Below are 27957 nucleotides of genomic sequence, written 5' to 3' on the forward strand. Positions count from 1 at the left end.
TTATAAAGTACCTGAATTCAGAACTCTTACCACTCAATACTAAGAAAACCCCATCAAAAAATGGGTAAAAGACTTGAATAGACACTTCATCAAAGAAGACATAAGAAAGGCTAATAAACACATGAAAAATATTCATGATTATTTGTTATTATAGAAACTCGAATTAAAGCCACAATGAGATATTAGTACATACCCACTAGTATGGCTGTTTAAAAAAAAAGGGAATAACAAGAGTTGGCAAGAATATAAAGAAGTAGGAACGCTCATACATCACTGATGAGAAAGTAAAATGATGCAACCACACCGGAAAACAGTTTGGCAGTTCCTCAAACGGTTATACAGAGTTACCATATGACCTAGAAACTCCATTCACTCAAGAGAAATGAAAACATATCCATACAAATACTTGGATATGAATGTTCATTGTATTATTCACAGTAGCCAAAAGGTGGAAAGTATTCAAATGCCATCAGCAGAGAAAGGATAAACAAAATGTGGTATATCTATAAAATGGAAAATTATTTAGTAATAAAAAGGAATGAATTGCTGATACAGGCTACAACATGAACAAACTTCACAAACATGTTACCTGAAAGAAGCCAAATTCCAAAGATCACATATTGTTAAGATTCCATTTATATGAAACACCTAGATACAACAAATTTATAGAGACAGAAGGCTTGGGGTAGGTGTGGGAGTGATCTATTGTAAATACGCTCATGGGAATTTTGCAGAGTGATGGAAATGTTCTAAGATTGGTTCGTATTGATGACCATAAGTCAATAAAAATTTACTATCGCCTTAATTGAACACTTACAAATAGGTGAATTTTACCACATATAAAGTTCATACCTCAATGAAGTTGTTTAAAAATCAAGAAAAAAACTATTCAGTCTCACAAAATGTTAGAACAGAAAATAGGGGAAATATATTAAAAGACATTAAAGAATAATTAAATGAATGATAAGATATAGCATATTCACCCTTGAAGATCTGAAGACTCATACTGTAAATATGTCAACTGTCCTCAATTCATTTAAATACTCAATGGAATCTCAGTTGAAATCATGTAAGAGAGAGTATGTGTGTGAGTATGTGTGTGTGTAACTTGACAAGCTGATTCTAAAATTTCCATGGAAAAGTGAAGTATCAAAAGTAGACAAAACACTTTTGAAGAAGAACAAGGTGGAAGGAATTGTTTTTTTCTTATTGAACCAGATATCAAGACATTAAAAAGCTAAATTGTCATCTGGTTATGATATACTGAGAGCCAAAAAAGACCAAAGGAACAAAAGAGAGAACCTATAAAAACACCCATGCATACATGAACACCTGATATATGACAGAGCTAGCAATAAATAACAGTGCAGGGACATTTTCAAAATATATTGTTGGGATAAAGGGTTATTTATATGGTAAAAAACAAAACAAAACAAAACCTGAAATCCTACTTCATACCATATACAGAAATCAATTCCAGGTGGATCAAAGACTTAAATGTGAAAGGCAAAAACATAAAGCCTTCAGAATAAAGAACAATATCTTCCTGAGCTCATGCAGGGAAGGATTCATTAATCAAAGCAGAAAAATCACAAAGTGGAAAGAAAAATTAATAGATTTTATTACATACAAATGAAGAACTTTTATTCATCAAAAGACACCATAAAGGGAATGAAATGATAAGCCAAAAAGTAGGAATAGGCATTTTCAACACATATAGCCAACAAAGAGCAAGTGTCCACAATAATAAAGAACTTATACAAATTTATAAGAAATGCATTTAAGATGAGAGACGAAATTTGGAGATAGAATATTCAGGACATATAACCACAACACTTTCCTACTAGCTCCCTCTTCACAGAGCACTACTGAAGGTAAGTAGTGATCATTGAGATCTGCCATATCCCAGGGCTTTGGGGCAAGCTACTGCTTTGATAACATGCCTAAAGTGACCTCTGAACCAAGAGTGCATCTGGACACAGATATAAAACAGATGGAAAGTTATGCAGGTAACATTTGCTAAATGAGCAAAAGAACTGAATAGCCATTTCACAAAGGAGGCTATCCAAATGGTCAATTATGTGTGAGAGGGTTTCCAACCTCATTAGACACCAACGGAAGGAAGTTAAAACCACAACGAAACAAACAAAACAATATGGACTTAGACTCCTGAAAAGTATCAATGCCTGCAACAGACGGACAGACAGACAGACAGACAGACACACACACACACACACACACACACACACACGAACTGTTATAAAGCAAACTAAATGCAATATGTAATCCCTGATTACATCCTGAATTTAAAATTGAGAAATCTAATTAGATACTGTATATTAGATAGTATGTGTAACAATGCTAAATATCTTAAGAGTGAACATAATACTATGATTATACAGGAGAATGTCTATGTTCTTAGAAGATACATAATGAAGTATTTAAGAGTAAAACCTCTTAATGTCTGAAATTTACTTTCAAATTGTTTAGCAATAGACAAACCACACATACACACACACACATACACACACACACTCTCTCTCTCTCTCTCTCTCTCTAGTGTAGAGGATAGTAGAGATACAGCAAATGTGGCAAAATGCCAGTAGTTGGTAAATGTACATGAAGGGTGTGAGTATACTATCCTTTCAATTTTTCTCCATGCTTGAAATTTTTCAAAATAGAAGGGTGAGGAAAACAAGACTTTACTAAACCCTAGACAAATAAAAAGTAATATAAATGAACGCTAATTATTAAGAAAGGGAACTATACTGAAATATAAGTAAATACCCATCAGATTGGAGTCTGATGATACCCAGTGTGGACAAAGATATGCAGCAACCTGAACCTTCTTCACACGTGGTTGGTGGGTTTTTAACTTGGGACAATCCCTTCACAAAAGAGTTAATATCTATAAAGTGAACAGGTAGGAATTCTTCACCCCTCAATTCCACTCCTAGGTATATATCCTGAGAAACTCCTGCATATGTGTCCCAGGATACATGTACAAGAATGATCACAGTAGCAGGACTGATACTTACAGCCCCCCCCAATGGAAACAACCCACATGTCCAACTACAGTAAAATGGATAAATAAATGTTGATATGTCCATATAAAGGAATACTATACTACAGTGAAAGTGAATGAACAACGGCTATACATGGTAATATGGATGAATCTCACAAATATAGCAGTAGGTAGAAAAGGACCCAACAGAATACATACAGCACAATTCATTGATAAAATGCCTAAAAACAAGCAGAACTAACCACTGTCTAGTGATGTATGTATGGGTGGTAAAAATATAAAGAAAAGCAAAGAAATTCTTATCACAAGTCAGGACAGTGGTTATATCTGGTAGGCAGGGGGATGTTATTTCTGAAGAGCATACAGGGACTTTTGGAGTATCGGCAAGATTTGATTTCTTGACTTGACTGACTGTATGTATTAAGTACTCTCTGGCATGATCCATTTCATTATTAAAAATGTTTTTTTAGGAGCGCCTGGGTGGCTCAGTTGGTTAGCATCTGCTTTCAGCTCAGGTCATGATGCCAGGGTTCTGGGATCGAGCCACATGTTGGGCTCCCTGCTCAGCAGGGAGCCTGCTTCTTCCTCTCCCTCTACCACTCCCCCTACATCTGTTCTTTCTCTCTCTCTCTGTCCAATAAATAAATTTTAAAAATCTTTAAAAAAATATTTTTTTAAAAAGTGAATTAAGAGGTAAAGAAGAGGAGATAAATCAGTATACTGGGTTGAATAGTATCCACCCTAAATTCATGTCCACTCAGAACTTCAGAATGTAACCTTATTTGGAAATAGCGTATTTGCAGATAGTTAGGTAAGATGAAGTCATATGGGATTAGAGTGCGCCCTAAATCCAATGACTGTTGTCTTTTTAAGAAGGCCACGTAGAGACACAGACACACATGTCATGTAATGGTAGAAGCAGAGACTGGAGTGATGCATATACAAGGTAAGGAGGGCCGGCAACCAGGAGAGGGGCACGGAACATATTCTTCCTCAGAGTCTCCAGAAGAACCAACCTGTCAACATCTTGATTTGAACTTCTAGCCTCCAGAACTATGAGAGAATACATTTCTGTTGTTTTAAGTCACCTAGTTTGTGGTACTTTGTTACAGCAGCCCTAGGGGACTAATACACATTTTGCACCGGGAAATGGGGTGCTCCTGTAACAAACACCTACAAATGTGTGAGTGGCTTTGGAATTGGGTAATGGGTAGAGGCTGGAAGAATTTTTGAGTTGCTTGAAAGAAAAAGGTTGGTTACCTTGAAGAGACTGTTGGTAGAAATGTGGGTGTAAATAACAGTTCTGGTGAGCGCTCAGAAGGAAAGAGGACAGTAGAGAAAGCTTCTATCACCTTAGAGAATACATATATCATCATGAATAGAATATTGCTAGAGATATGAACATTAGAAAATGTACTTCTGGTGAGGCATTAGAAGGAAATGATGAACATATTATTGGATGCTGGAAGAAAGGAAATCTTTGTCATCAAGTGGCAGAAACTTGGCTGAAATGAGTTTTGCTGTTGGGTGGACTTAACTTATAAGTGGATATTTAGCTGAGGAGATTTCCCAGCGAAGTGTGAGATGCAGCCTGATTTCTCTTTGATGCTTACAATAAAATGAAGAGAAAAGAGAGATAAATTAAGGAAGGATCTGTGAAAAGAAGAAACCAGCACTTGATGACCTAGAGAATTCTCAGTGTATCTAAACAAAGAATGTGCTCTGGAAACAGGGCCTCTGGTGTGGATGGACAGACTTTCACTGAAGAGATTAGGTGTGTGACTCATGGATGCAATCAACCATCTCAGCAGAAGCCAGGAAGACAGGAGGGGTTATCCAGAAAAGACCTGTAGAAAACTCTTATAACTGATTATATGGGTCTCTTGACATGCAAAAGACCAACAACGTTCTTAGAGAACTGTACAGCAGCAGAAACAGTGCCAGCCCAGTGTGAAAGTGACAAAGACAGGACAAAAGGAAGGATGACTGCAAAGGCAAAGCCACAAATGCAAAAGCCACAGACAGTGGAGCTGCAGCTACCCTGGTAGGCTGAGAAGGTGGGGCTATCCCAGAGGACCCAGAGAGCAAGACCACCCCTGAGGGCCAGAGGGCACAGCACTGAGCCCAGAAATTTACTCTCAGGCTCCGAGACCTAACAGAATGTGCCCTGCTGGGCTGTTAACTTGCTTTACCAGTAAACCCTTTATTCCTTCCTTTCTGCCATTTCAGAGTAGGAATGCCTATCCTATGCCTGTCTCACCACTGTATTTTGGAAGCAGATAATTTGTCTAGTTTCACCAGTCTCTGGACAGAGAGGAATTTTGCCTTAGGCTGGAACATACTCAGCACCCCACTGATACCTGGTTCTGATTATTTAGTTAATGACACTTGAGACTTTTTGAGTTGATATTTAGATGAGCTTTGGGACTTAGACTTGATGCTGGAATAGGTTAAGACTTCTGTGGATGTTGTAACAGGGTGAATGTATTTTGCGTGTGAGATGGATATGAATATTTGGAGGCCACAGGGCAGACTGCACTGGGTTGAATAGTGTACCCTCAAAATTCATGTCCATCCCGAGCCTCAGACGTGACTTCATTTGGAAAGAGAGTCTTGGTAGATGTCACGGGTTAGGATGACATTACATTGAATTAAGGTGGGCCCTAAATCAAATGACTGATGTGCTTATAAGAAGGCCATGTGAAGGCACAGAGACACAGACACACACTTGAGACCGTCATGTGATGATGGAGGCAGAGACTTTTGAATGATGCAGCTAGCTATAACACCAAGGAATGCTGGCAAATGCCAGAAGCTAGAAGATACAAGGAAGGCTTCTAGAGCCTTCGGAAAGAGCATGGCCCTGCTAACACCTTGATTTCAGACTTCTCACCACTGTGAAAGGATAAATTTCTGTTGTTCTAAGCCTCTAGATTTGTGGTCTTTTGTTATGGCAGTCCTAGAAAAAGAATCCAATGATTTTAGAAAATTCTTCTAGGAAATTTTGTTGCAGAGAGAAGAAAAAACGATTGACATACACAATATGAATAAATCTCAAAAACATATGCTCAGTTAAAGAAGCCTTACAGAAAGAATACAAAGTATTTCATTTCAGTTATCTGAAATTCTAGGATAGGAAAAACTAATCTATAGTGGAAAAAAACCAAAACACCAGTTGCCTCTGGGAAATTACTGACAAGAATTCTGATAAAACTTTCTGGAATGGTGGTAATCTTTGGATTAGGTACACAGATGCAGTGGTACGCTAGAAATGGCCCAATGATTATACACATGTATCTTCCAGACTCCATGTTCAGTGATAACACTTTGGTAGCCTGAAATTTGCCATGGTGCAAGTATGTACACCATGGAAACTGGCAAATGATACAAATCAGAGCCCTTTTACTTTCTGGAGAGCTGGCTGTTAAACATTTACCAACACATCACTACAAAAATGTATACATTGGCCAAAAGTTAGCAAATGAACACTTAAAATTCGTGCATTTTATGGCATGCAAAATTTACATCAAAACAAAAATTGAAATAGTTAATTCTAGCTACCAATATGCACACTGAAGTATTTAGTGGGATATGCATTTACAGTGGCAATTTATTTTAAATACATCAATAAAGTAAGATGGATTGATAGATGAGTGGAGGGATAGATACGTGATAAAATAAAATATTAATGTTAGAATCTAGTTGCTGATATAATGGGTGTTTGTGATAAAATTCTTTCAACATTTCTGTGTTTGAAAATTTTCATTAAAGACTGGGGAAACACCATTTCCTATATGGATATCAAAAAAATATTGACATATGTACTTAATTCTATCATTTTGATATTTCAAGTTTTAAACCAAGTACTACTTATTATGGTTATAGTGAAGGGAAAGAATCTAAACATATTGTTTGCTCAAGTAGCTAAACAACTGAAGGGCATTTTTTGTCTTCATCATTTTTTAAAGATAGTTCATGGTAGGAGTATGTACACTACAGAAACTGGCAAGTAGTAAAAAGCATGTTAAAATCCTGAAAGGAGGGACGCCTGGGTGGCTTAGTCAGTTGGGTGTCTTCCTTTGGCTCAGGTCACAATCCCAGGGCCCTGGGATTGAGCCCCACATCGGGCTCCTCACTCAGCGGGAAGCCTGATTCTCCCTCTCCCTCTGCCTGCTGCTCCCCCTGCTTGTGCTCTCTCTCTGTCAAATAAATAAATAAAATCTTTTTTAAAAATCCTGAAAGGAAAGAGGCAATACTGGGGATAACTGACCGAGGTCCCTGGGGAGGTAAGAGGGCTAGGATCCAGCACAAAGGTGTAAAGATTAACTTTAGGCATGAAGGATGCCTACCACTGAGTTGAGATGGAAGAAAATAAGAGTCAGGATGCAGAAGTTAGCAGAGTCAGGCAGAAAGAAGATGAAAGCTCTTGCCAATGACAATGTTTCCTTTGAAATAGGAAGACTATCTGCTAAAAACAATGAAACAGTAGGATGGAAAGAATAATGAAGATCTAAAAGAATATATGGAAAGAATGAAATGGAGAGCTGACCAGGAACCAGCAGATAGACAGACTGCTGAACAAGGAAGAAGGCTCTAGACCAGACCAGACATGAGGAAACTGCAGAGGCATTAATCAGCAAAATTATACAATTGTTCTCTAGTAGTGCTCAAAAACTATCCTGCAGAAATAAAGAAGGCAATTAGTTGGACTGATTCAGGGTTGAGGTTTTGATGGGTAGGTATGGCACACAGACAAGGAAACAAAAAGAATGTTTCACTGGCAAGAACATGAGTAAATAATGGGTGATGGAGTCTAAGTAAGATGTGGAAGGAAGGAGACAGGAAGGGGATGACAGATTGGGAGAAAATAAAAAGGTCAAGGAACTGGAGATTTCAACAGGGTTGAAGAGATGAAATAATGGGTATAAGAGAGTTGCAAGGGCCAGAAGTATAAGAAAAAGGTTGTGGTCAGAGTAATATATTGGGGTTTAAGATTTCAGAGGAAGTTTATTTCTTTTTTAATTATTATTATAATATTTTTTAATTATATTATGTTAGTCACCATACAGTACATCCCTGGTTTTTGATGTAAAGTTCGTTGATTCATTAGTTGCGTATAACACCCAGTGCACCATGCAATATGTGCCCTCACTACCCATCACAAGCCTATCTCATTCCCCCACCCCCCTCCCCTCTGAAGCCCTCAGTTTGTTTCTCAGAGTCCATAGTCTCTCATGCTTCATTCCCCCTTCTGATTACCCCCCCAGAGGAAGTTTATTTCTAGAGATAATGTATGTTGTTTTCCCACTGATTTAAAGTTAGAAGATGGGATATGTTTTACTCCCCCAAAAAATGTTTATCTTAAGATACAGCAAAATTACACTTAATAAACCAAAAAACCTTCTCAAATCCCATATTCAAATGCTATGGTCAAGAGCACTGACATTCATGTAAGAACAGACCTAGATTTAAGTCCTAACATAGCCACTTAATAACTGACCTTGAGAAAGTCACCTACCTCCTCAGAAGCTCAATTTCATTATCTCTAAAATGAGTAGAATACTGCCACTATGTTGTAGGGTTATTATAAAGGTTAAATGAGCAAACATACAAAATGCTTAGCACAAGGACTGGCACAAATAAGCCCTCAAAAATTATTAGCTATTTCCTCATAGCTGTTTCCATGTAAGAAGTGAGCACACTTCACCCCCGCCTCTCCCACTGAATACAATTCTAAAACCTGGCAAGAATTCATGGAACATCTGAAGACTACAAAAAGTACATAGTAGCAGGTGGAATAGGTGAGAATTTGAAATAACAAAGAACCCATGCCCAGACACAGCACGATCAGATTGCTGAAAAGTAAACAGGAAGAGTAAAAAGAGTAGAATAATGAAAGAGCATTTAAAAACCCTTGTATTCACAGTCCATTGGTTTTCCACAAAAGTACTAAGGCAATTTAATTGGGAAAGGACAGTCTTTTCAACTAAAGGTGTCAGAACAATTGGATATCCATATGCAAACAGACTAATGTAACCCTAACTTTACATCATACGTGTAATTCAGGAATGAATTCAAAACGGTTCATAGACCTAAATGTACGAGCTGAAACTGTTAGTTCTGCAAAAGAATACATATGAGAAAATCTTTGCAACCTTGGGTTAGAAAGAAATCTTAGTTATAGGATCAAAAGCAGAAGTCATGAAAAAAAGTAAATTTGATTTCGTCAAAATCAAACTTTCTAGCTTCAGAAGATACTGTTAAGAGAGGTGACATCAGTGAAAATGGCAGAGTACGGACCTCTTGAAATTCTCTCCTCCATAAAAGCAATGAGAACACTGACAAAAGCTGTCAGAATCAGCTTCTCCAGGACTCTGGAAATTAACCAAAGGCCTGCAGCAATCTGGGAAATACCTATTCCATAAAAACAGCTAAATCTCAGTAAGAATAATACATTTTGCAGCATTTTAACTTGCCCTTTTCTCGTCCTTTTCTCCCAGGTCTGTGGTAACCTTGAAAACCAACAACCTGAAATCACAGTGAAAACCAGCAGCCTGACAGCTACCGGAGAGGGAAGAACGGGGCTGGAGCTCCTTCAAAGCACCATTGTCAGAGAACAGTCATCCAGGTGGCCTTTCTAGTGGTTCCCTGGAAGATTCCACAGGCAATGCTCTTCTTGATGTAACTCAAAGCTTACCACCCAGTGCTAAAATCCTTCTTCCCCAGACCTTTTGTCAAAAATAATCAGAGGCAGGGGACGCCTGGGTGACTCAGTCGGTTAAGCATCTGCCTTCGGCTGGGCTCATGATCCCAGGGTCCTGGGATCCAGCCTCGCATAGGGCTCCTTGCTCAGCAGGGTGCCTGCTTCTCCCTCTGCCTGCCACTCCCCCTGCTTGTGCTCTCTCACTCTCTCTGACAAATAAATAAATAAAAACCTTTAAAAAAATAATCAGAGGCAGTTGGTGAATTCTTCCCCTGACTGAGGTAGTGGAGTTGGGATAAACAATAGGTTAACCAAAAAGCCTAGAAGGAAATTTGGGGGGATGAAATGTCCTTAGTGGGCACTGAAGAGCTCCAGCATACTCCCAGGAATCTAGAAGGCCACACACACGCACAGGCCTGTCCTCGTGGCTGGAGCTGTATACATGCTCAGGAAAACCTAGAAAAAACCCTAAGCTCTTACCTCTGACTAGTCTTAAATCTGCACAAGCAGGAAGTGAGGGCTAAGATGGAGTCGTAAACTGCTTGGCTGACTATGGAAGATGTGCTCAGCTTGCATACAAATCCTTCAGTACTAGGAAATCCCTCAGTACTGGGAAGAGCACTAATTCTAGGAATAATCAAAAACACTGTGTTAAGTAACTTAAAGAAGGGCACATGTTATACGGTCCCGTTTATAATGAAATGTCCAGAATAGGCAAATCCATAGAGAGGGACAATAGGATAGTTGCTGTCTGGGCTGGAAGAAGAAAAAGGGACTGAGAACCATCTCTGGGGTGATGGCAATGTTCTAAAACTAGATTGTGATGATGGCTGACCAACTCTGTAAATTTACTACAAGTCACCAAATTGTACATTTAAAATGAGTGAGTTTAATGCTATGTCAATCATTACACAATAAAAAAGTGGAAAAAAACCAACCCAACTACATTCTATAAGAAACTCATTTTTTAAAAAAATGTGAAACTCACTCTCAAACATAATGATATAGATAGGATAAAAGTAAAATGGAGAGAAAGTTGTTCTCGAATGTTGGAGTAAAGACCTTGAAAACCTGCTCTTCCATAAAAGCAAAACTCATTAAAAATTAAACTTTTGATAAGTCTGGAAATTCAATAGAGGCATACAATAATAGGAGGAAGAGTTATTCAAGAAAAACAGCTGAGTCTCAAGAATAGTAAGATTTATTGCATTTTAACTTTCTGTAATCACATTTCCCTCTCTCCAACGTTCCAGTAGCTTTGAAAACCAACAATCTTGCAACTGCCATAGCTGTAAATAAAACAGCAGCCTAGCTGATACTACAGGAAGTAGAGCAGTTCTGGAGTTCACCAAACACCTCATCCTCAGAGAACTGTCACTGCTTGACCAGCCTAGTACTTCACTGAAAAGCTACAATTGGAGGGCTTGTCTTTGACTTGATTCATATCTCACTCTGCAGGAACAGCCCAGCCCTAAGGCATTTGTCAAAACCAACTGGGGAGGGTTGTTTCACACTGTAGCTGCTTGAGACGGCATTACCAGTTGGGGGTTAACAAGAGGATGACAAAAATATTAAAAGAAGACATAGGGAATGACCATACATTTATTTATGGGTTTCAAAATATACTACAAAGCTATAGCAATGAAAATACTATGGTACTAGCATGAAGATAGACATACAGACCAGTGGAATAGAATAGAAAGCCCAGAAATACACCCTCACATGTATGTCTTTGGCAAGAGTGGCAGGAATACACATGGAGAAAGGATAGTCTCTTCAACAAATGACACTAGAAAACTGAATCTCCACATGGAAAAGAATGAAATGGGACCGTTATTTTACAACAGTCACGAAAGTCAATTAAAAATGGATTAAACCATGAGAGACTATGAACTCTGGGAAACAAACTGAGGGCTTCAGAGGGGATGGGGGTGGGGGAATGGGATAGGCTTGTGATGGGTAGTAAAGAGGGCATGTATTGCATGGTGCACTGGGTGTTATACGCAAGTAATGAATCATGGAACTTTAAAAAATAAAACACAAAATGGATTAAAGGCTTAAAAAGAAGGCCTGAAACTCTAAAACTCCTAGAAGAAAACATAGAGGAAAATCCTCTTGACATTGATATTGGCGATGATTTCTTAAATATAACTCCAAAAGTACAGGCAACAAAAGTGAAAATAGAAAGTGGAACTATATCAAACTAAAAACCTTCTACATACCAAAGACACAATTAACAGAGTGAAAAGGCAGCCTACAGAATGGGAGAAAATATTTGTAGACCATATACCCAATAAGGGGTTAATATCCAAAACATATAGGGAACTCCTACAACTCAATGCCATAATAATGAAACCTATGAAACATAACACTGTATGTTAACTATACTGGAATTCACATTTTTAAAGATTGATTTACTTATTTGTAATAGAACAAGTACACACACGCGTGCGCGCAGGTAAATGGGGGGAGGGGCAGAGGGAGAGACTCTTCAAGCAGACTCCCCACTGGGCACGGAGCCCAAGGCAGGGCTCAATCTCACAACCCATGAGATCACGACCTGAGCCGAAAGCAAGAGTTGGACACTTAATCGACTGGGCCATGCAGGCACCCCAGGAATTCAAATTTTAAAAAATAATTTAAAAATTAAAAAAAACTTGATTTAAAAATGTGCAAAGTATTTGTATAGACATTTCTCCAAAGAAAATATACAGATGGCCAACAGATACATGAAAAGGTGCTCAACAGCACTGATCATCAGGGACATGCCAATCGAAACCACAATGAGATATCACCCCACAACTGTTAGGATGGCTAACATCAAAGAAACCAAAATATAACAAGTGTTGGTCAGGATCTAGACAAACTGGAACCTTTGTACACTTTTGGTGGGAATGTAAAATGGTGTAACTACTACAGAGAACAGTACGGAGTTTCCGCAAAAGATGAAAAATAGAAATACCATGTTCTGAGTATTTATTCAAAGAACTGAAATCAGAGCCTGCAAGAGATAGCTGCACTTACATATTCATTGCAGCACTGTTCATGACAGCCAGGATGTGGAAATAACCCAAAGTCCATCAATGAATGAAGAATATGTAGTATATACATACAACGGGATATTATTCAGGCTTAAAAAAAGAAGAAAATCCTGCCACATGACAACACAGATGAACCTTAAAGACATTATGCTAAGTGAAATAAGCCAGTCACAAAGGACAAATGCTGCATGAAACAACTTATGTAAGGTATATAAAATAATCAAACACATAGAAGCAGGGAATATAATGGTGGTTGCCAGGGGCTAGGGGAAGGGGAAAATGGGGAGTTATTATTCAAAGGTTATAAAGCTTCAGCTACGCAAAATGACTAAGTTCTAGAGACCTATTGTACAGCATTGTGCCTATAGTTAACAATACTGTATTGTACACTAAAAAATTTGTTAAGTGGGTAGATCACATGTTAAGTGTTCTTACAAAAAAAGAAAGAAAAATAGGGAATGAGATGTCCGTAAGGGGCTTTGAAAAGTTCAGACATACTCCTGGGACTCTAGAAGGTAACAAACATGTGCTGGGCTATGTATGCCCAGGAAAGTTAGAGCCTGTGAAGTCCGAATCTCTCACCTCTGGCTGACCTTGAGGCTCTGAACAAGCAGGAAGTGAAGTCTAAGGCACGGTTGCAAACTGCCTGCCTGGGCATTGAAGGAGTGACCCAACACACACACACACACACACACACACACACACACACACCCTCCACAAAGGTTGGTAGAACTTTTTGGTTCAAGGTATTTAAGGAAAACTTTCTCCAATCATTAGCGGACCACTCTGCTAACTGAACAGACTTCAGCGGCTGCACATGACAAAGAATTCAAGTTTACAAAATTAGTCTAGGAAAAGTCACTATACAAATAGCAAGAACAATAAAATAAACCCTGGGTGTGTGGGGGAGAATGATTTTCAGAGTTGTCACATTACATTATTTTTTAAAATATTTTATTTTATTTATTTGAGAGAGCGAGAACATGAGCAGGGGAGGGACAGAGGGAGAGGGAGAGGGAGAAGCAGGCTCCCGATGCAGGGCTCTATCCTAGGACCTTGATCGCAGGACCTTGATCATGACCCGAGCCTAAGGCAGCCGCTTAACCAACTGAGTCACGCAGGCACCCCTACATTACATTATTTTAAATGTCTCCTCTGCAACAAAAAAATTGTAAGACTGTTATGGACTAAATATTTGTGCCCCACCCCCATTCGTATGTTGAAACCCTACTGGTGATGTGATGGTAATAGGAAGTGAGGACCTCTGGGAGGTAACTGGGATTAGATGAGGTCAGGAGGGTGGAGCCCTCATGAATAGGATCAGTACCCTTACAGAAGTCATGAGAGAGCTTGCTTCCTCTCCCTATTCTCTGACATGTGAGGATCCAACAAGAAGTTAGCAGTCTGCAACCCAAAAGAGGGCTCGCACTGGAACCTGATCGTACTGGAACCCTGATCTCAGACTTCCAGCCTCCGGAACTGTGAGAAATAAATCTGCTGTTTATAAACTACCCAGTGGATGGTTCTTTGTTATAGCAGCCTGAGCTGATTAAGATAAAGACACTGGGAAAAAAAGGAAAGAAAAGAAGAGTAGGGCCCATCCACAGGAAAAAAGAAACAATCAATACAAACTTTCCTAAAAAGGATATTGGGCTTCTCAGACAAAACTTCTTATCAGTTATTGTACGTTCTTCAAACAATTAAAGAAAACCACATATAAAGAACTAAAAGAATGTTTCAGAATGCCTTACCAAATAGGGAATAAAATAAAGAGACAGAAATTATAATAAAGAACCAAACAGAAATTCTGGAGTTGAAAAGTACAATAACTGAAACGAAAACTATACTAGAGGGCCTCAACAGAAGACCTGGGCTGACAGAAGAATCAGCAAACTTGAAGATATATCGACTACTCATCTAAGGAAGATTACTCAATCTGAGGAGCAAAAAGAAGAAAAAATAAAGAAAAAATAACAGAGCCCTGGAGACCTGTGGGCAAGCATCAAGCATACCAACATATGCATAATGGAAATCTCAGAAGGAGCATAAAGAATATTTAAAGAACTAATGCCTGGAAACTTCTTCAAATTGATGAAAAACATTAATCTACACATTACAGAACCTTGATAGAATCCAAGTAGGACAAACTCAAGGGACCTACTTGGAGTCTGTCCATGAGGCATTCAGACATGTAGCCAAATTGTCAAAAGCAAAAGATGAAGACTGAATCTTGACTGTAGCAAGAAAGAGACCCATCATGGACAAGGAGTCCTAAATAAGATCAACAGCTGACGGCTCAACAGAAACTACAGGGGCCAGAGGGCAGTAAGATGACATATTTGGTGTGCTAAAAGAAAAAGACTGCCAACCAAAAACTTCACTGTCTGGCAAAAAACTGTACTTTAAAACTAAAGGAGAGGGGCCCCTGAGTGGCTCAGTCGGTTAAGCATCTGCCTTTGGCTTGAGTCATGATCCCACGGTCCTGGGATGGAGCTCTACATCAGGCTCTCTGCTCAGCGGGGAGCCTACTTCTCCCTCTCCCTCTGCTTACTTGTGCTCTTTCTCTTTGTCAAATAAATAAATAAATAAACAAAAAGAATCTTTAAAAAATAACAAAAAAAAACTAAAGGAGAAATTAAGACATTCCAAGATAAGTACAGACTGAAAGAATTCATTACTATAAGACCTACCCTATGAGAAAAACTATAGGGAGTACTTCAGGCTGAAATAAATGGGCACTCTTCAGTAACTCAAAGAAAGAACACCAGTAAAGTTGACTATATAGGTAAACGTAAAAAAAAGACAGTATAAATGTATTTGTCTTTGTAACTCTTTTTCTTGTCATATCTGACTTAAGAAATAACTACATAATGCAATAATTATAAAACTATGCTGATGAGCTTAAAATCTATGAAGATGTAATTTGTGTGACAATTATAGTACAAAGGAGGGAGGAGAAAACAGATAAACAGGACAAAGTTTTTGAGTATTTTTGAAATTAAGTCGGTATTAATACAAACTAGTTTTTTTAAGCTAAGATGTTAATTATGATCCCCAGGACAACTATTAAGAAAGTAACTAAAACAAAATAGTAAAAGAAGCAACACGTTAATTAAAATTATATACTGGAAAAACCTATTTCATATGAAGGAATAAATGGAATAACAGAGGAACAAAAAAGATACAAGACATTCAGAAAACAAATAGCAAAATGGCAGACCAAATCCTTTCTTATCAAAAGATTCCAATTACATATATTAAATATAAATGAGCTTAACACTCAGAAGAGTGGATTAAAAAAGGAAAACACAACCCAACTATTTGCTGTCTACAAGACACCTGGGTGGCTCAGTCAGTTAAGCATCTGCCTTCAGCTCAGGTCATGATCCCGGGGTCCTGGGATGGAGTGCCACGTCAGGCTCCTGGCTCAGCGGGGAGCCTGCTTCTCCCTCTCCTCCCCACTGGCTTGTGATCTCTGTCACTAACTCTCTCTCTCTCAAATAAATAAATAAAATCTTAAAAAAAAAGATAGATACACTTTGAATTTAAAAAAAGTTGAAAGTAGAAGGATGGAAAAAGATGTTCCATGCAAAAAAGAATCAAAGCAGAGCAGGGCAGAAGAAATTTTTCCTTTTTCTTATTTCCTTGGTAAGTCTAGCTAAGGGATTCTGAATTTTGTTGACCTTTCTGAAGGACCAACTTTTGGTTTTGCCGATTTTCTGTATTTTTTAAATTTTCTATTTAATTTTTTTTGCTCTAATCTTTATTATTTTCTTCCTTAAGTTTGATTTATTTTTAGGTTGCTCTTCTTTTTGTAGTTTCTTTTTTTATTAGGACTTTATGTTTTTAGAGCAGTTATAGGTTCCCAGCAGAATTGAGGGGAAGGTACACAGGTTTCCCACATAACCCCATCTCCACACATGTACAGCCTGCCCCATTATCAATATACCCCCATCAGAGTGGTACAGTTGTTACAACTAATGAATCTACATTGGCCCATTATGATTACCCAAAGTTTATAGTTTACATTATGGTTCACTCTTGGCATTACACAGTCTAAGGATTTGGACAAATTTTTCTAGTTTAAAAAAAAATTGTAGTTCTTAAGGTGAAAGTTTTTGGTTATTAATTTAAGACCTTTCTTCTTTATTAATATGGGCCTTTATAACTATAAATATCCCCCTAAGCACTGCTTTTACTGCATTACATAAGTTTTGGTATGTTAAGTTTTGTTTTCATTCATCTCAAAGTATTTTCTAATGTCCCTTGTGACTTCTTTTTGATCCGTTGGTTATTCAGTAGAGTGCTGTTCAATTTCTGCATATCTGTACATTTTCTAAAGGTCTGTCTATTACTGATTTCTAATTTCATTCAACTGTGAATGGAACTAGCAAGAGTGCACATCTTTGTCTCATTCCAGACACTGGGGGAAATATTTCAATCTTTCACCATTTATTATGAAGTTAATTATTAACACAAACATATGACCAATTTATTTCTGACAAAAAATACAAAGGCAAGGAAATGGAGAAAGAACACTCTCTTCAATATATGGTGCTGAAACAATTGGAAATTCATAGGCAAAAAAGTGAACCTTAACCTAAACCCCACACTTTATATAACCATCAAGTCAAAATAGATCATAGATCTAAATGTAAAATATGCAAGCATAAAACTGTTTAAAGAAAAAATCTTATTCATAATCTGCTGTCAGACAAAGAGTTCTTCAACATGGAAATAAAAAGCATAATCCATGAGCGGAAAATCCCTGATAATTGGATAACCGGACTGTATCAAAATTTAAAACATTTGCCCTGAGGCAGAAAACTTGTGTACTGAAAACTACAAAATGTTGCTGGAAGAATTAAAGATACAAACAAATGCAAAGACATCCCATGTTCATGAATTGAAGACTTAATATATCATTAAGATGTCAATATTACCCAAAGTGATATACCGATTCAGTGTAATCCCTATCAAAATCCCAATGACATTTTTTTCCCAGAAATAGAAAAATCCATCCTAAAATTCATATGGTGTCTCAAGGGTTCCTAAATAGTGAAAATCTTGAAAAGGAAGAACAAAGTTGGAGGTCTCACACTTCCGGATTTCAAAACTTACCACAAATCTATGGTAATTAAAACAGTGTGGCACTGGCATAAAGACAGACATATATACCAATGGAATAGAATGAAGAGCCTAGGAAAAGACTCATATTTATGGCCAAATGATTTTTGGAGAGGGTGCTAAGAACATTCAATGGGTAAGGACAGTCTTTTCAACAAGTAGTATTGGGAAAACTGGATTATCGACATGCAAAAAATAAAATTGGATCCTTACCTTATAACATATACAAAAAATTAACTCAAGATGGACCAAACACCTAAACATAAGAGCTAAAACTACAAAACGCTCAGAAGATAACATAGGAGAAAACTTTTATGACATTAGATTTGGCAATGATTTACTGGCCATGACACCAAAAGCACAGGTAACAAAAGAAAAAACTGACAAATTAGACTCCGTCAAAAACATAAACTTTTGTGCATCAAAGGACACTATCAACAGAGTGAGAAGGCAACTCATGAAATGAAGGGAAATACTTGCAAATTATTTATCTGATGAGAGAATCAATATTTAGAATATACAAAAAAATCCTACAACTCGACAATAAATAAATAAACAACCAGTTTAAATAATGGGCAAAGGACTTACATAGACATTTCTCCAAAGAAGATACACAAATGGCCAAAAAGCACATGAAAAAGATGCACAACATCACTAGTCATTAGGGAAATGCAGATCGAAACCACAGTGAAATACCATTTCACACCTGTTAGGATGGCTGTCACAAAAAAGAAGAAATTAAATGTCGGCAAGGGTGTGGGGAAATTGGAATTCCTTCTTCATTGCTGGTGGGAATGTAAAATGATATAGTCTCTGTAGAAAACAGATGGTGGTTCCTCAAAAGATTAAACACAGAATTACCATATGATCCAGCAATTCCACTTCTGGGTATACATTCAAAAGAACTGAAAGCAGGGACTTGAACAGACACTTGTACATCTGGTTTCATAGCAGCATTATTTACAACAGCCAAAAGGTAGAAGGAACACAAGTATCTACTGACAGATGAAGGGATAAACAAAATGTGGTAGGTACACATAATGGAATATTATTCAGCCTTCAGAAGGAAGGAAATTCTGACACATGGATGGCCTAGAAGACGTTAAGTGAAATAAGCCAGACACAGAAGGACAAATACTGTATGATTCCGCTTATATGAGGCACCTACAGTAGTCAAATTCACAGAGACAGAAGAAATGGTGGTTGCCAGGGGCAAAGGGGAGGAGTATAAGGGGAAATGGTGTTTAATGGGTACAGAGTTTCAGTTTGGGAAGATGAAAAAGTTCTGGAGATGGATAGTGATGATGGTTGCAGAACAATGTGAATATACTTAATGCCACAGAACTGTACACTGAAAACACGGTGAAAATGGTCGATTTTATGTTAAGTATATTTTACCATGATAAAAAAAAGTTTGTTCTGCAAAAGACACTGTTAAGAGAATGAAAAGATAAGCTACGGACTGGGATAAAATATTTGCAAATCACATATCCAACAGAGAATTGCATTTAGAATATATAAGGAACTCTCAAAAGCCATAAAGAAAATAACCCAATTCAAAAACAGCACAAGATTTGAACAGACACTTCAGCAAACAGGATATAAGGATGGCAAATAAGCACATGAAAAGATGTTCAACATCATTAGCTATTAAGGAAAAGCAAATTAAAACTACAATGAGATACCACTTCACAGCTACTAGAAGAACTAAAATAAATACCAACAATACCAAATGCTGACAAAGATGTAGAGCAACTGGAACTCTCATACATTGCTGGTGGGAATGCAAAATGGTTCAGCCACTCTGGAAAATGGTTTGGCAGCTTCTTATAAAGTTAAACAGACACTTACCATATGACCCAGTAATCCCACTCCTAGACATTTACCTTAGAGAGATAAAAATGTATGTTCATACAAAAACCTGTACAAAAATTTGTTCATTATCAGTATTATTCATAGTCACCATAACCTGGAAACAGCCCAAATTCACTTCAATGGATGGATGGATAAACGAACTTTGGAATATCCGCACAATGAAATGCTATTCAGCAAAACGAATGAACTATCGATACACACAACTTGGATGACTCTCAAAGGCATTACACTAAATGAAAGAAGCCACACTCAAAAGGTGACATATTATACGATTCCATCTTTATGACATTCTTTAAAAGGCACAACTACAGTGATGGAGAACAGATCAGGGACTGCCAGAGATTATGGGTGGAGTTGGGGGTGACTATCAATGGATGGGATGAGGGATTTTTAAGGTGATGGAGCTGTTCTCTATCCTGATTGTGGCGGTGGTTACATGAATCTACATGATTCACATGATTTACAATTCATAGAATTGTACACCAAGAAAAAAAAAAGAAAGAAAAACAGGCAATTTTATTGTAAGTTCATTTTTCAAAGAAAATATTGCTATTATATCATCGTCATCAATAGTTATACGTTAGTGATTAATAAAAATACTCAGAATTAGTTGTGAAATAGGATCTAAAAATCAAGGTCATTTTATGTCTGGTACAATAACGTAAAGGTATAGAGAAAAAAATCAACAACACTAAATGTAAAAGTTCTACAACTTCTACTAACTCCTCTCTTTAATATTCTTTATCAGGATAAATTGCTCCCTCTGGATCATTTCCTATAAACATTGTCATATACTGAATATGGAATTAAATAAGCACTAGACTCAGAAGTCTGGGACCCTATGTTACATTCCTAAATCTGACACTGTAAGAAAACTCTCGACTTGCCTTTTGTGCCTAATTTTATCTTCCTCTTCATTGAGGTCATGTACTTGTCTGCACTTGTCTTTTTGTGGTATGCTGTGAAGGTTTAAAGCAAGGAGTTTCAAAGATAGGAAACAGAACAGATTCATATACCACCCACCCACCCCAAAGACCAGGTACTGCTCTAAGTGATTTACATGTATTACCTCACTTAATCTTCCTAACGACCCTATAATATAGGTATTATTAATATTCTCGTTTTACAAGGTGAAGAAACTGACGTGTAGGGTGGTAACTTGCCCAACATCTTCTAACAAGCTAGTTAAGTGGGGGAGCCAGGACTTTTCCAGCAATCTGCCTCCAGAGCCCACACTCTTTAATCAGTATTCTAGGTCTCTCCACAAACGGCTGTTCACTTGTTCTTTCATTCCTGCCTTCACCACTGCTCTTCCATGTCTCTGGTCTCTCTGTCTCTAACAAAGCATTCACTCATGCTCACGGCTTTACCTGCCCCCAGAGCCCACACTCTTTAATCAGTATTCTAGGTCTCTCCACAAACGGCTGTTCACTTGTTCTTTCATTCCTGCCTTCACCACTGCTCTTCCATGTCTCTGGTCTCTCTGTCTCTAACAAAGCATTCACTCATGCTCACGGCTTTACCTGCCCCCTGAGTGTCCAGGATTCCCACTTCTATGTAGCCAGCTCTGACCTCTCCCCCGAGCTTCCCTGCTGCATTTCCTCAATACGTGCATTTAATGATCCTGCCATTCTTACCAATTCAACATGTTTCAAGTCGAACTCATCGTCTTTCGTCATAAACTCCCCATAAAGACTTTCTTAATTTTGCCAGTGTTGAAGTCACACAGACTTGAAACACCTGGGTTGTCTCTGACCTCTCCTTTGACCTTCTTCCTTCATGCTCAGTCAGTAAGTTTAAGCAGTTCTTCCTTTGTGATGTCGCTTATAACCCCCACCTACCTTTCTTTCCGATACCACTGCTATCATTCTAGTTTAGATCTCCGTGCCTACATGACTGTAATACCTCCTAGATCATTGTCCCTGCTTCCAGTTCTTTCTCTCTCATCCTGTTTCTTGGCCACCAGATTCATCATTTTCAAAGACTGCTTTTCCCAGGTTATTCCTGGCTCAAAATCCTTTCACCAGATCCAAACTAACTGAATAACTAACTCTGTATAGGTCTCTACTACCCAACAAATAAAGTTCAAAAATTTTAGCTGCCTTTCTAACCTGGTGTTTCACAACAGCCCAAACACTCCATAGTGCTCATACCATCTGCTGCAAATGAATTGCCTTTCCTTCTCCTTACTATAGAACAGGTAGTATTAAAAGAACATTGAAATCTTACCTCCTCTGAGAGGCTTTCTTCAGTCATGCCAATGCACAGTGGCCTTTCCCTCCTCTGAACTCCTACAGCACTTAACAACTATATCTAGTGTTGTCACTGAACATTACATGGTTCTCTCTCCAACCAGACTGTAACTGCTACAAAGTCAGAAATGATTTCCTAAACTTCTGTGCACCTCCCACAGTGCCTCCCAAACTTATCTGTTAAACTAATACTTTCTGGTTAAGATGCATACCATGTATCTATATATTTTGTGCTAATTTACAGTTCAGCCCAAAGACCCTTCACAATCTAGCCTCACTTTCCTTTCCAGTGTCACCCCTTTCATCCCCTGCTGTGTCCTATACTTCCTGCCACAATGAACTTTTCATCGTTCCCTAGATGCACCAGGTCCTTTCGCAAACCTGTTCCTGTTCACCTACTCTCTGTAATGTCCTCTGCCCCTTATTCACCTGACAAATGACTGTTGCTCTGTCAAGACTTAGTACAAATGTCAATTCCTGACTCCCCCCAACTAGACTTCGATGTTCTATGTTCTGCACTCCCTTAGCATGTTACTCACATCTCTGTAACAGTGATTTCCACGTGGTATCACAACTGACTATGTACATATTTGTCTCTGTCAAGGGCCTATATACACTCCTCAAGGAGAGTGATCATTTATCTTTCCCCTACTCCCTTCACTAACTCTTCATGTTTAATGTCTTGCTGTTAAATCTTTGTCTCAGTGAAAGAGCACATCAAAGTCAGTGGTGATCACATACCTTGGTAATAAAGAGCCTTGAGGAAGGAGTGCCGATCAGCTCCCTGAAATAAAGACTTTTCTATTTCCATTTCTCGCCGGGTCAGCTGTTTGCTCTTGGCAAATCTCTGGGGCAGGCAAAGGATGCGCTGACGCTCCGAGATCCTTTCTTCAATATCTTGAAGACGGTTCTGTATTGCTTCTGGGGTTGCCCTCAGTCTTGTCCTCTGAAACCAGAGAAATGAGATGGCATGTATCATAGAGGACACAGCCTGAAAATGATTATCTAATGCCTCCGATAAGAAAGAAGCTGGTGAAGGACCAGAAGTGACCATTCATAGACATGTTAGCTAAAAAGTCAAGGAAGAACTTCTCTTTACCAAGGTCCCTAGCGTAGAAACCAAAGATTCAGATCCAAAGCTCAGTTTTTTAAGAACTAAAAATGAAAAGGTTCTCAGTGTAAAGGGAAGCGATCCTGCCCTTTATTCTTCAGAAAAAAAAAATGGCCCCACTCACCTTTTCACCTGAAACATGGCTCTTCCAGATCAAGATTTCTGTTTCATTGAGCCCTAGTTCCCTAAGAGAAGCAGTTTCCTGGTCCTTCTCATGCAGTGTCTGGAACTGGGACAAAGTCATAGTCCCAGCTGCTTCCTTCCCAAAGGGCTTATACATAGTACCAGGAGCGAAGCTCTCTTTCTTAGACACACATCTGCAAAACAAACAGGAAGCAAGTAAGAATATCTTCAGGTTACCACAATTTACAGAAATGGGGCTCGCCATTAAAAGAGGCACAATGAAACGCACTTTCTCTCTCATGTCCTATTTCTAGGCTGAAGCACCCCTGCAAGGACATGGAACTCCATCACCATTCCCCTCACCCAGGACCAATAAATGACCGAGTGAAATATTTATTTACTGAATACCTACTAGGCATCAGACACTGGGCCAGGGACGGAGGATTTAACAGTAAAAAAAAAAAAAAGATAAAAATGGTTTCTGCTTTTGTGGAAGAGAAGCAAACAGGCAATGATCCTATTGGGTTGTAAGTGCTATGTATGTTAAGGGAAGACATAGGAAAGGCACTTAGCCCAGACTTTGTGGGATACGGGAGGCTTCCCAGAGGAAGAGACACAGAAGCAAAATGCTGCCTAATAAGTAGATGTTGGCCAAGGAAAGGGGGGCGGGAGAGGAGTGTTCCATCTGGGCTTTAAGAGGGGTCGGCCACCTGGAGGTAAGGGTCTATGATACTCTACCTGTTTGCAAAATCAATACCTACTCCTCAATGGAGACAGAGGTATCAAGTTGATGCTGAAGGAGGCTTTTCAGCTGCCTCTCCCCTTCTGTTTCCAACTCCTCCAGGACATGCTCACCACTCTTCACACAGCTATTTACCCTGGAGTAGATATAAGAATGTATACGGAAAAGAGAAGAGACAGTCAATCTCAAAACATATTCTTTAGCTATATTATCTACCAGTAGCGACCCCATTTGTTCGAAGACACTTTTCTGTTTCTTGCCCTTTATCATTCATCCCACAAACATTTACTAAATACCTACTTACGCACAATGCACCGTGCTAGGTACTGATGGAGTCACAGATATTCAAGACACAGTCTCTATCCTCAAGAAGCTTGCAATTTATTTAGGGTATGTGTGTATGTGTAGTTGTGTTGTGTGCCTGTGTGGGGAAGGGGGTAGGGGGAAAAGGGAGGGAGGGGGAGAGAGGGAGAGAGGGAGAAGAAAGAGATAATCGGGAGCTAGAGTGGTAAATGAAGACTTTGGGAAGGTAATTCTTAAACGGGCATTTGAAGGACTGGGTATGATGAAGGAAAGAACAGGGAGAATGAGTAGGAAGAGACAGAAATATGTTCTGGGGGGATAATAGATTCCCTTAGGTTGGCATTCACATATGAGAGCACTAGGAGATAATCTTGGAGGGGGTAATTAGACACAGATCATGAATGGCCTTAAATACTACAACTAAGGGGCCTGGACCTTCATGTATAGGTATTAGAAAGCAATTTATTAGGCAGTTAAGTGACAGGGTACAAATGATGGTTTAGGAAAATGAATGTGGTTATAATATGCTTTGTGGATTCATAGGAAAGAAACCAAAAGAACAAGTTAGGAAACTCTTTAAACTGATCGAGCATAATGCTATGGAAGTCCAAACTGGAGTGGTAATAGTGGAAACAGAAAGGAAGAGATAGATGAGCCAGGCTTTTTGAAGGTAGGGTAAGGAAGGAGTCAAAGATAACCGTGAAATTTCAAGCTGTGTAACTATGAGAACAATGGTACCAATGAAGGAAAGAGGAAGATCCAGATGGAATAAATGGCTTGGGAACGGGAAAGTCAGTATTGTCTTAGCCATGCTGAGTCAACTGCCTATTACAACTGAAACACCAGCACGAAATAGCAGGAATACTTCAAAGACAGATTGAGTCTGAGGTGACAGCATAAGTGATATTGGCTAATAGGAAAGCGAGAGATGGGAGAATTGTATAGATGAGAGTCTGAGGCTGAACACGGAAATCTCGAGTCATAAGTGTTGGCAGGATCTGGAGCTGTGATAGAGGACGAGATCTCCAAAGAAAAGAGTATAGAAACAAATGGGAAGAGGGTCACATTTTATAGCTAAGGCACTACTCTGTAGACATCCAGGTAATGCTAGAAGCTAGCCAACCCTAAATAACTGAAAACTCTTATTAGAGTGTAAAGAAATAGCAGGACCAGTAGAGCATGCAACAACAGGTGATAATAGACAAAAACAAAATGAGTTAATTCCATGAGAAAAACAAATATGAAATACCTTCTTTATAGAATAGTCCTTTACTATTTGGGTTATGATGTATCTCACATAATTATAAGCAATATTCCCATGCCCTAGAAAGACTAAGACCTATTTTAGAAAATTTTAAAATATCCTTAGGCCCAGGATTTTTAAAAACTTCCTCCTAAACATCTCAATTTGTATTTATTACTTAAAATTCTGGAAGTTCTTGCTACGTTTAAAGTGGCTTTGAAAGGAATAAACCATAGCTAACTACATCAGTACACATGAATCTCGAAAAAGCAATGCTGAGTGAAATAAAAGCAAGTCACAGAAAATTCATACAATATGTGCCCATCCATATAGAGTTCAAAAATGGATAAAACTAGCAACATTTTGGGGGCGCCTGGGTGGCTCAGTCGTTAAGCGTCTGCCTTCGGCTCAGGGCATGATCCCAGCGTTCTGGGATCGAGCCCCACGTCGGGCTCATCCTCTGGGAGCCTGCTTCTTCCTCTCCCACTCCCCCTGCTTGTGTTCCCCCTCTTGCTGGCTGTTTCTCTGTCAAATAAATAAATAAAAAATCTTTAAAAAAAAAAAAACTAGCAACATTTTGTTTAGGGATAAAGTCGTCTGTGGTGGACCATTAAAAAAAAAAAAAAGCAAGGGAATGATTAATGCCAAATTCTGGACAGTGGTCTCTTCAGGGAGAAAGAAGGGAGAAGAAGCAATCAGAAGGGGCACACAGGGGACTTCTAAGATACTGCTAATGTTCTATTTCGAAAGCCTGTATTGGGTCCAAGTCTATTATTATTCTTTAAACTGTATATCTACATTATTTTACAAGTATGAAATATATCACAATAAACATGTTTTAAAAGTCATTTTGAGGCAGGGAAATGGTTTTTTAAAAGATGCGGAAACTAACAGTACAGGAGAGCATTATATCAGAAGAACTTTGAATGCACCGCCCTATTCCAGAGTGATTATTCTACTTTGCAGTGAATCCAAAACTAATTTAATGAGGATCCTTTAAAAAGCCATTGTGTACTACTGTCAACAACTGTGAAGCCCAGGCTTTCAACAATGACCAGCCACGTTAAAGCTGCCATTTCCTGCAGAACCAGTAGGGGGAACTGCTTACAGCAGTGCTTTTCTTTTTCTATGACACATCGAGCCGGTTTTGTACTTTCCGTCTAAATTTTTAGAAACAAATTATCAGTAGCTTAGGTTAAGATTTGAAAGCGCTGCATGCTCTCAGGGCCCAAGAAAGTCTACCTTAGTAAACAAACACTGCAAAAAAACAAAACAAAAAAAAGGCGCCCACCCTGTGCCCCTTTCGGACGATGAGGTGGAGTGGAGGTAGGGCGGGACGGGGAGGAGCTGGCCTGGGTTTCTCTGGCGCTGGGCATCAGTCGGCCAAGACCCTTTTACCTGGGTGGGTCCGTCTGAAGCAGTAAGAAGCCACGGCATCCGTGCAGCTCCCGGGGCCGGCGCCGTGGCCTAGAGGCCCGTGCGGGCAAGGCATTCCTACGGGAACCGGCGGCGGCGGCCCTTCCTGAACTTCGCCCCGCAGGCCTGTCTAGCCCGTCTCCCCTCCTCCCTCCTCCTTTGTCTTCCCGCTCACACGAAACCCCATCCCGAGAACGTGACATACCCCAAACACAAAGTCATAAAAGCCATTTTCAAAGTTAAAAGGTGGAAGAGAGCTCCCTTCGCCGCCTGCTCTCAGACAAGCCCTTACCTCTTCATGTTTCCACAGGCCCCTATCTATAACTTGGGTGAATAGGCCGCGGACTCCAAGTCCCAGAACTCTGTGCGGCCGACTCTAAGGGGATTGTGGTGGAGTGCGGGGTTCTGGGAATTGTAGTCTCGCAGAGCTAAAGAAACAGAGCGAGTACCTACTGAGTAAGGGGTATGTTGTTAAGTTCAAATATTTCTCCTACGGGTTAACAGCAACACTCAAAATACCCAGCGCACAAAGCTAGTAGTCACCTGAGACTTCCTGACTGTCTCATCAAATGTCGCCAAATCCTGGCTCCTTTTCTTTTCCTCCAATGTATGCCTATCAACCCTGCTTCTTTATCTGGCCTCCTGCTGTTTCCAGTTGGGCCCCTGACCCATCCTCTGCAGTGCAGCCCGTGATCAGACACAAGTTTGACCAAATCACCTGCACTAACGGTTCTCCTCTATCTGTAACAGGTTAGGAGACATTCTACTTCCTACCCTGAGAATCAGAAGTCCATATGAATGTTTCGTTGATAATTACGTTGAATCAAGAGAGAGGTATAGCATAGTGGTTAAGACCATGGGCTCTGAGTTCCCAGAAATGGAAATACAAATGTCCCTAAGTATATGAAAAGAAGTCTAATCTCACTTATAAGTGCAATGGAAATTTCGAAGTACACGGACTGTAAAATATATGACCTGTACTCAAAACTGTCCAGG

The 27957-nt window shown here is 39.1% G+C and overlaps 1 protein-coding gene across 12 annotated transcripts in view; it reads right to left on the reverse strand.

The window, feature by feature from the left end:
- Nucleotides 1-27322, reverse strand: part of RBM41 (RNA binding motif protein 41) — a 54839-nt gene extending 27517 nt beyond the window's left edge. For 2 of the 12 annotated variants that reach the window (XM_048213566.2, XM_048213565.2), the window contains exons 1-4: nucleotides 27254-27322; nucleotides 24019-24135; nucleotides 23259-23451; nucleotides 22765-22969 (exon numbers count right to left, since the gene is read on the reverse strand). In XM_048213566.2, the coding sequence (XP_048069523.1) occupies nucleotides 22765-22969; nucleotides 23259-23451; nucleotides 24019-24135; nucleotides 27254-27261 (523 nt within the window). In that variant the 5' untranslated portion in view covers nucleotides 27262-27322. Of the gene's footprint in view, nucleotides 1-20658; nucleotides 20731-22764; nucleotides 22970-23258; nucleotides 23452-24018; nucleotides 24136-26836 lie in introns of all 12 variants that reach the window. The other 10 variants (XM_048213561.2, XM_048213558.2, XM_044392099.3 and 7 more) reach the window with 9 other exon arrangements.
- Nucleotides 27323-27957: the final 635 nt, after the last annotated feature.

The sequence above is a fragment of the Ursus arctos genome, chromosome X, assembly GCF_023065955.2.
Source record: "Ursus arctos isolate Adak ecotype North America chromosome X, UrsArc2.0, whole genome shotgun sequence".
Lineage (NCBI taxonomy): Eukaryota > Metazoa > Chordata > Mammalia > Carnivora > Ursidae > Ursus > Ursus arctos.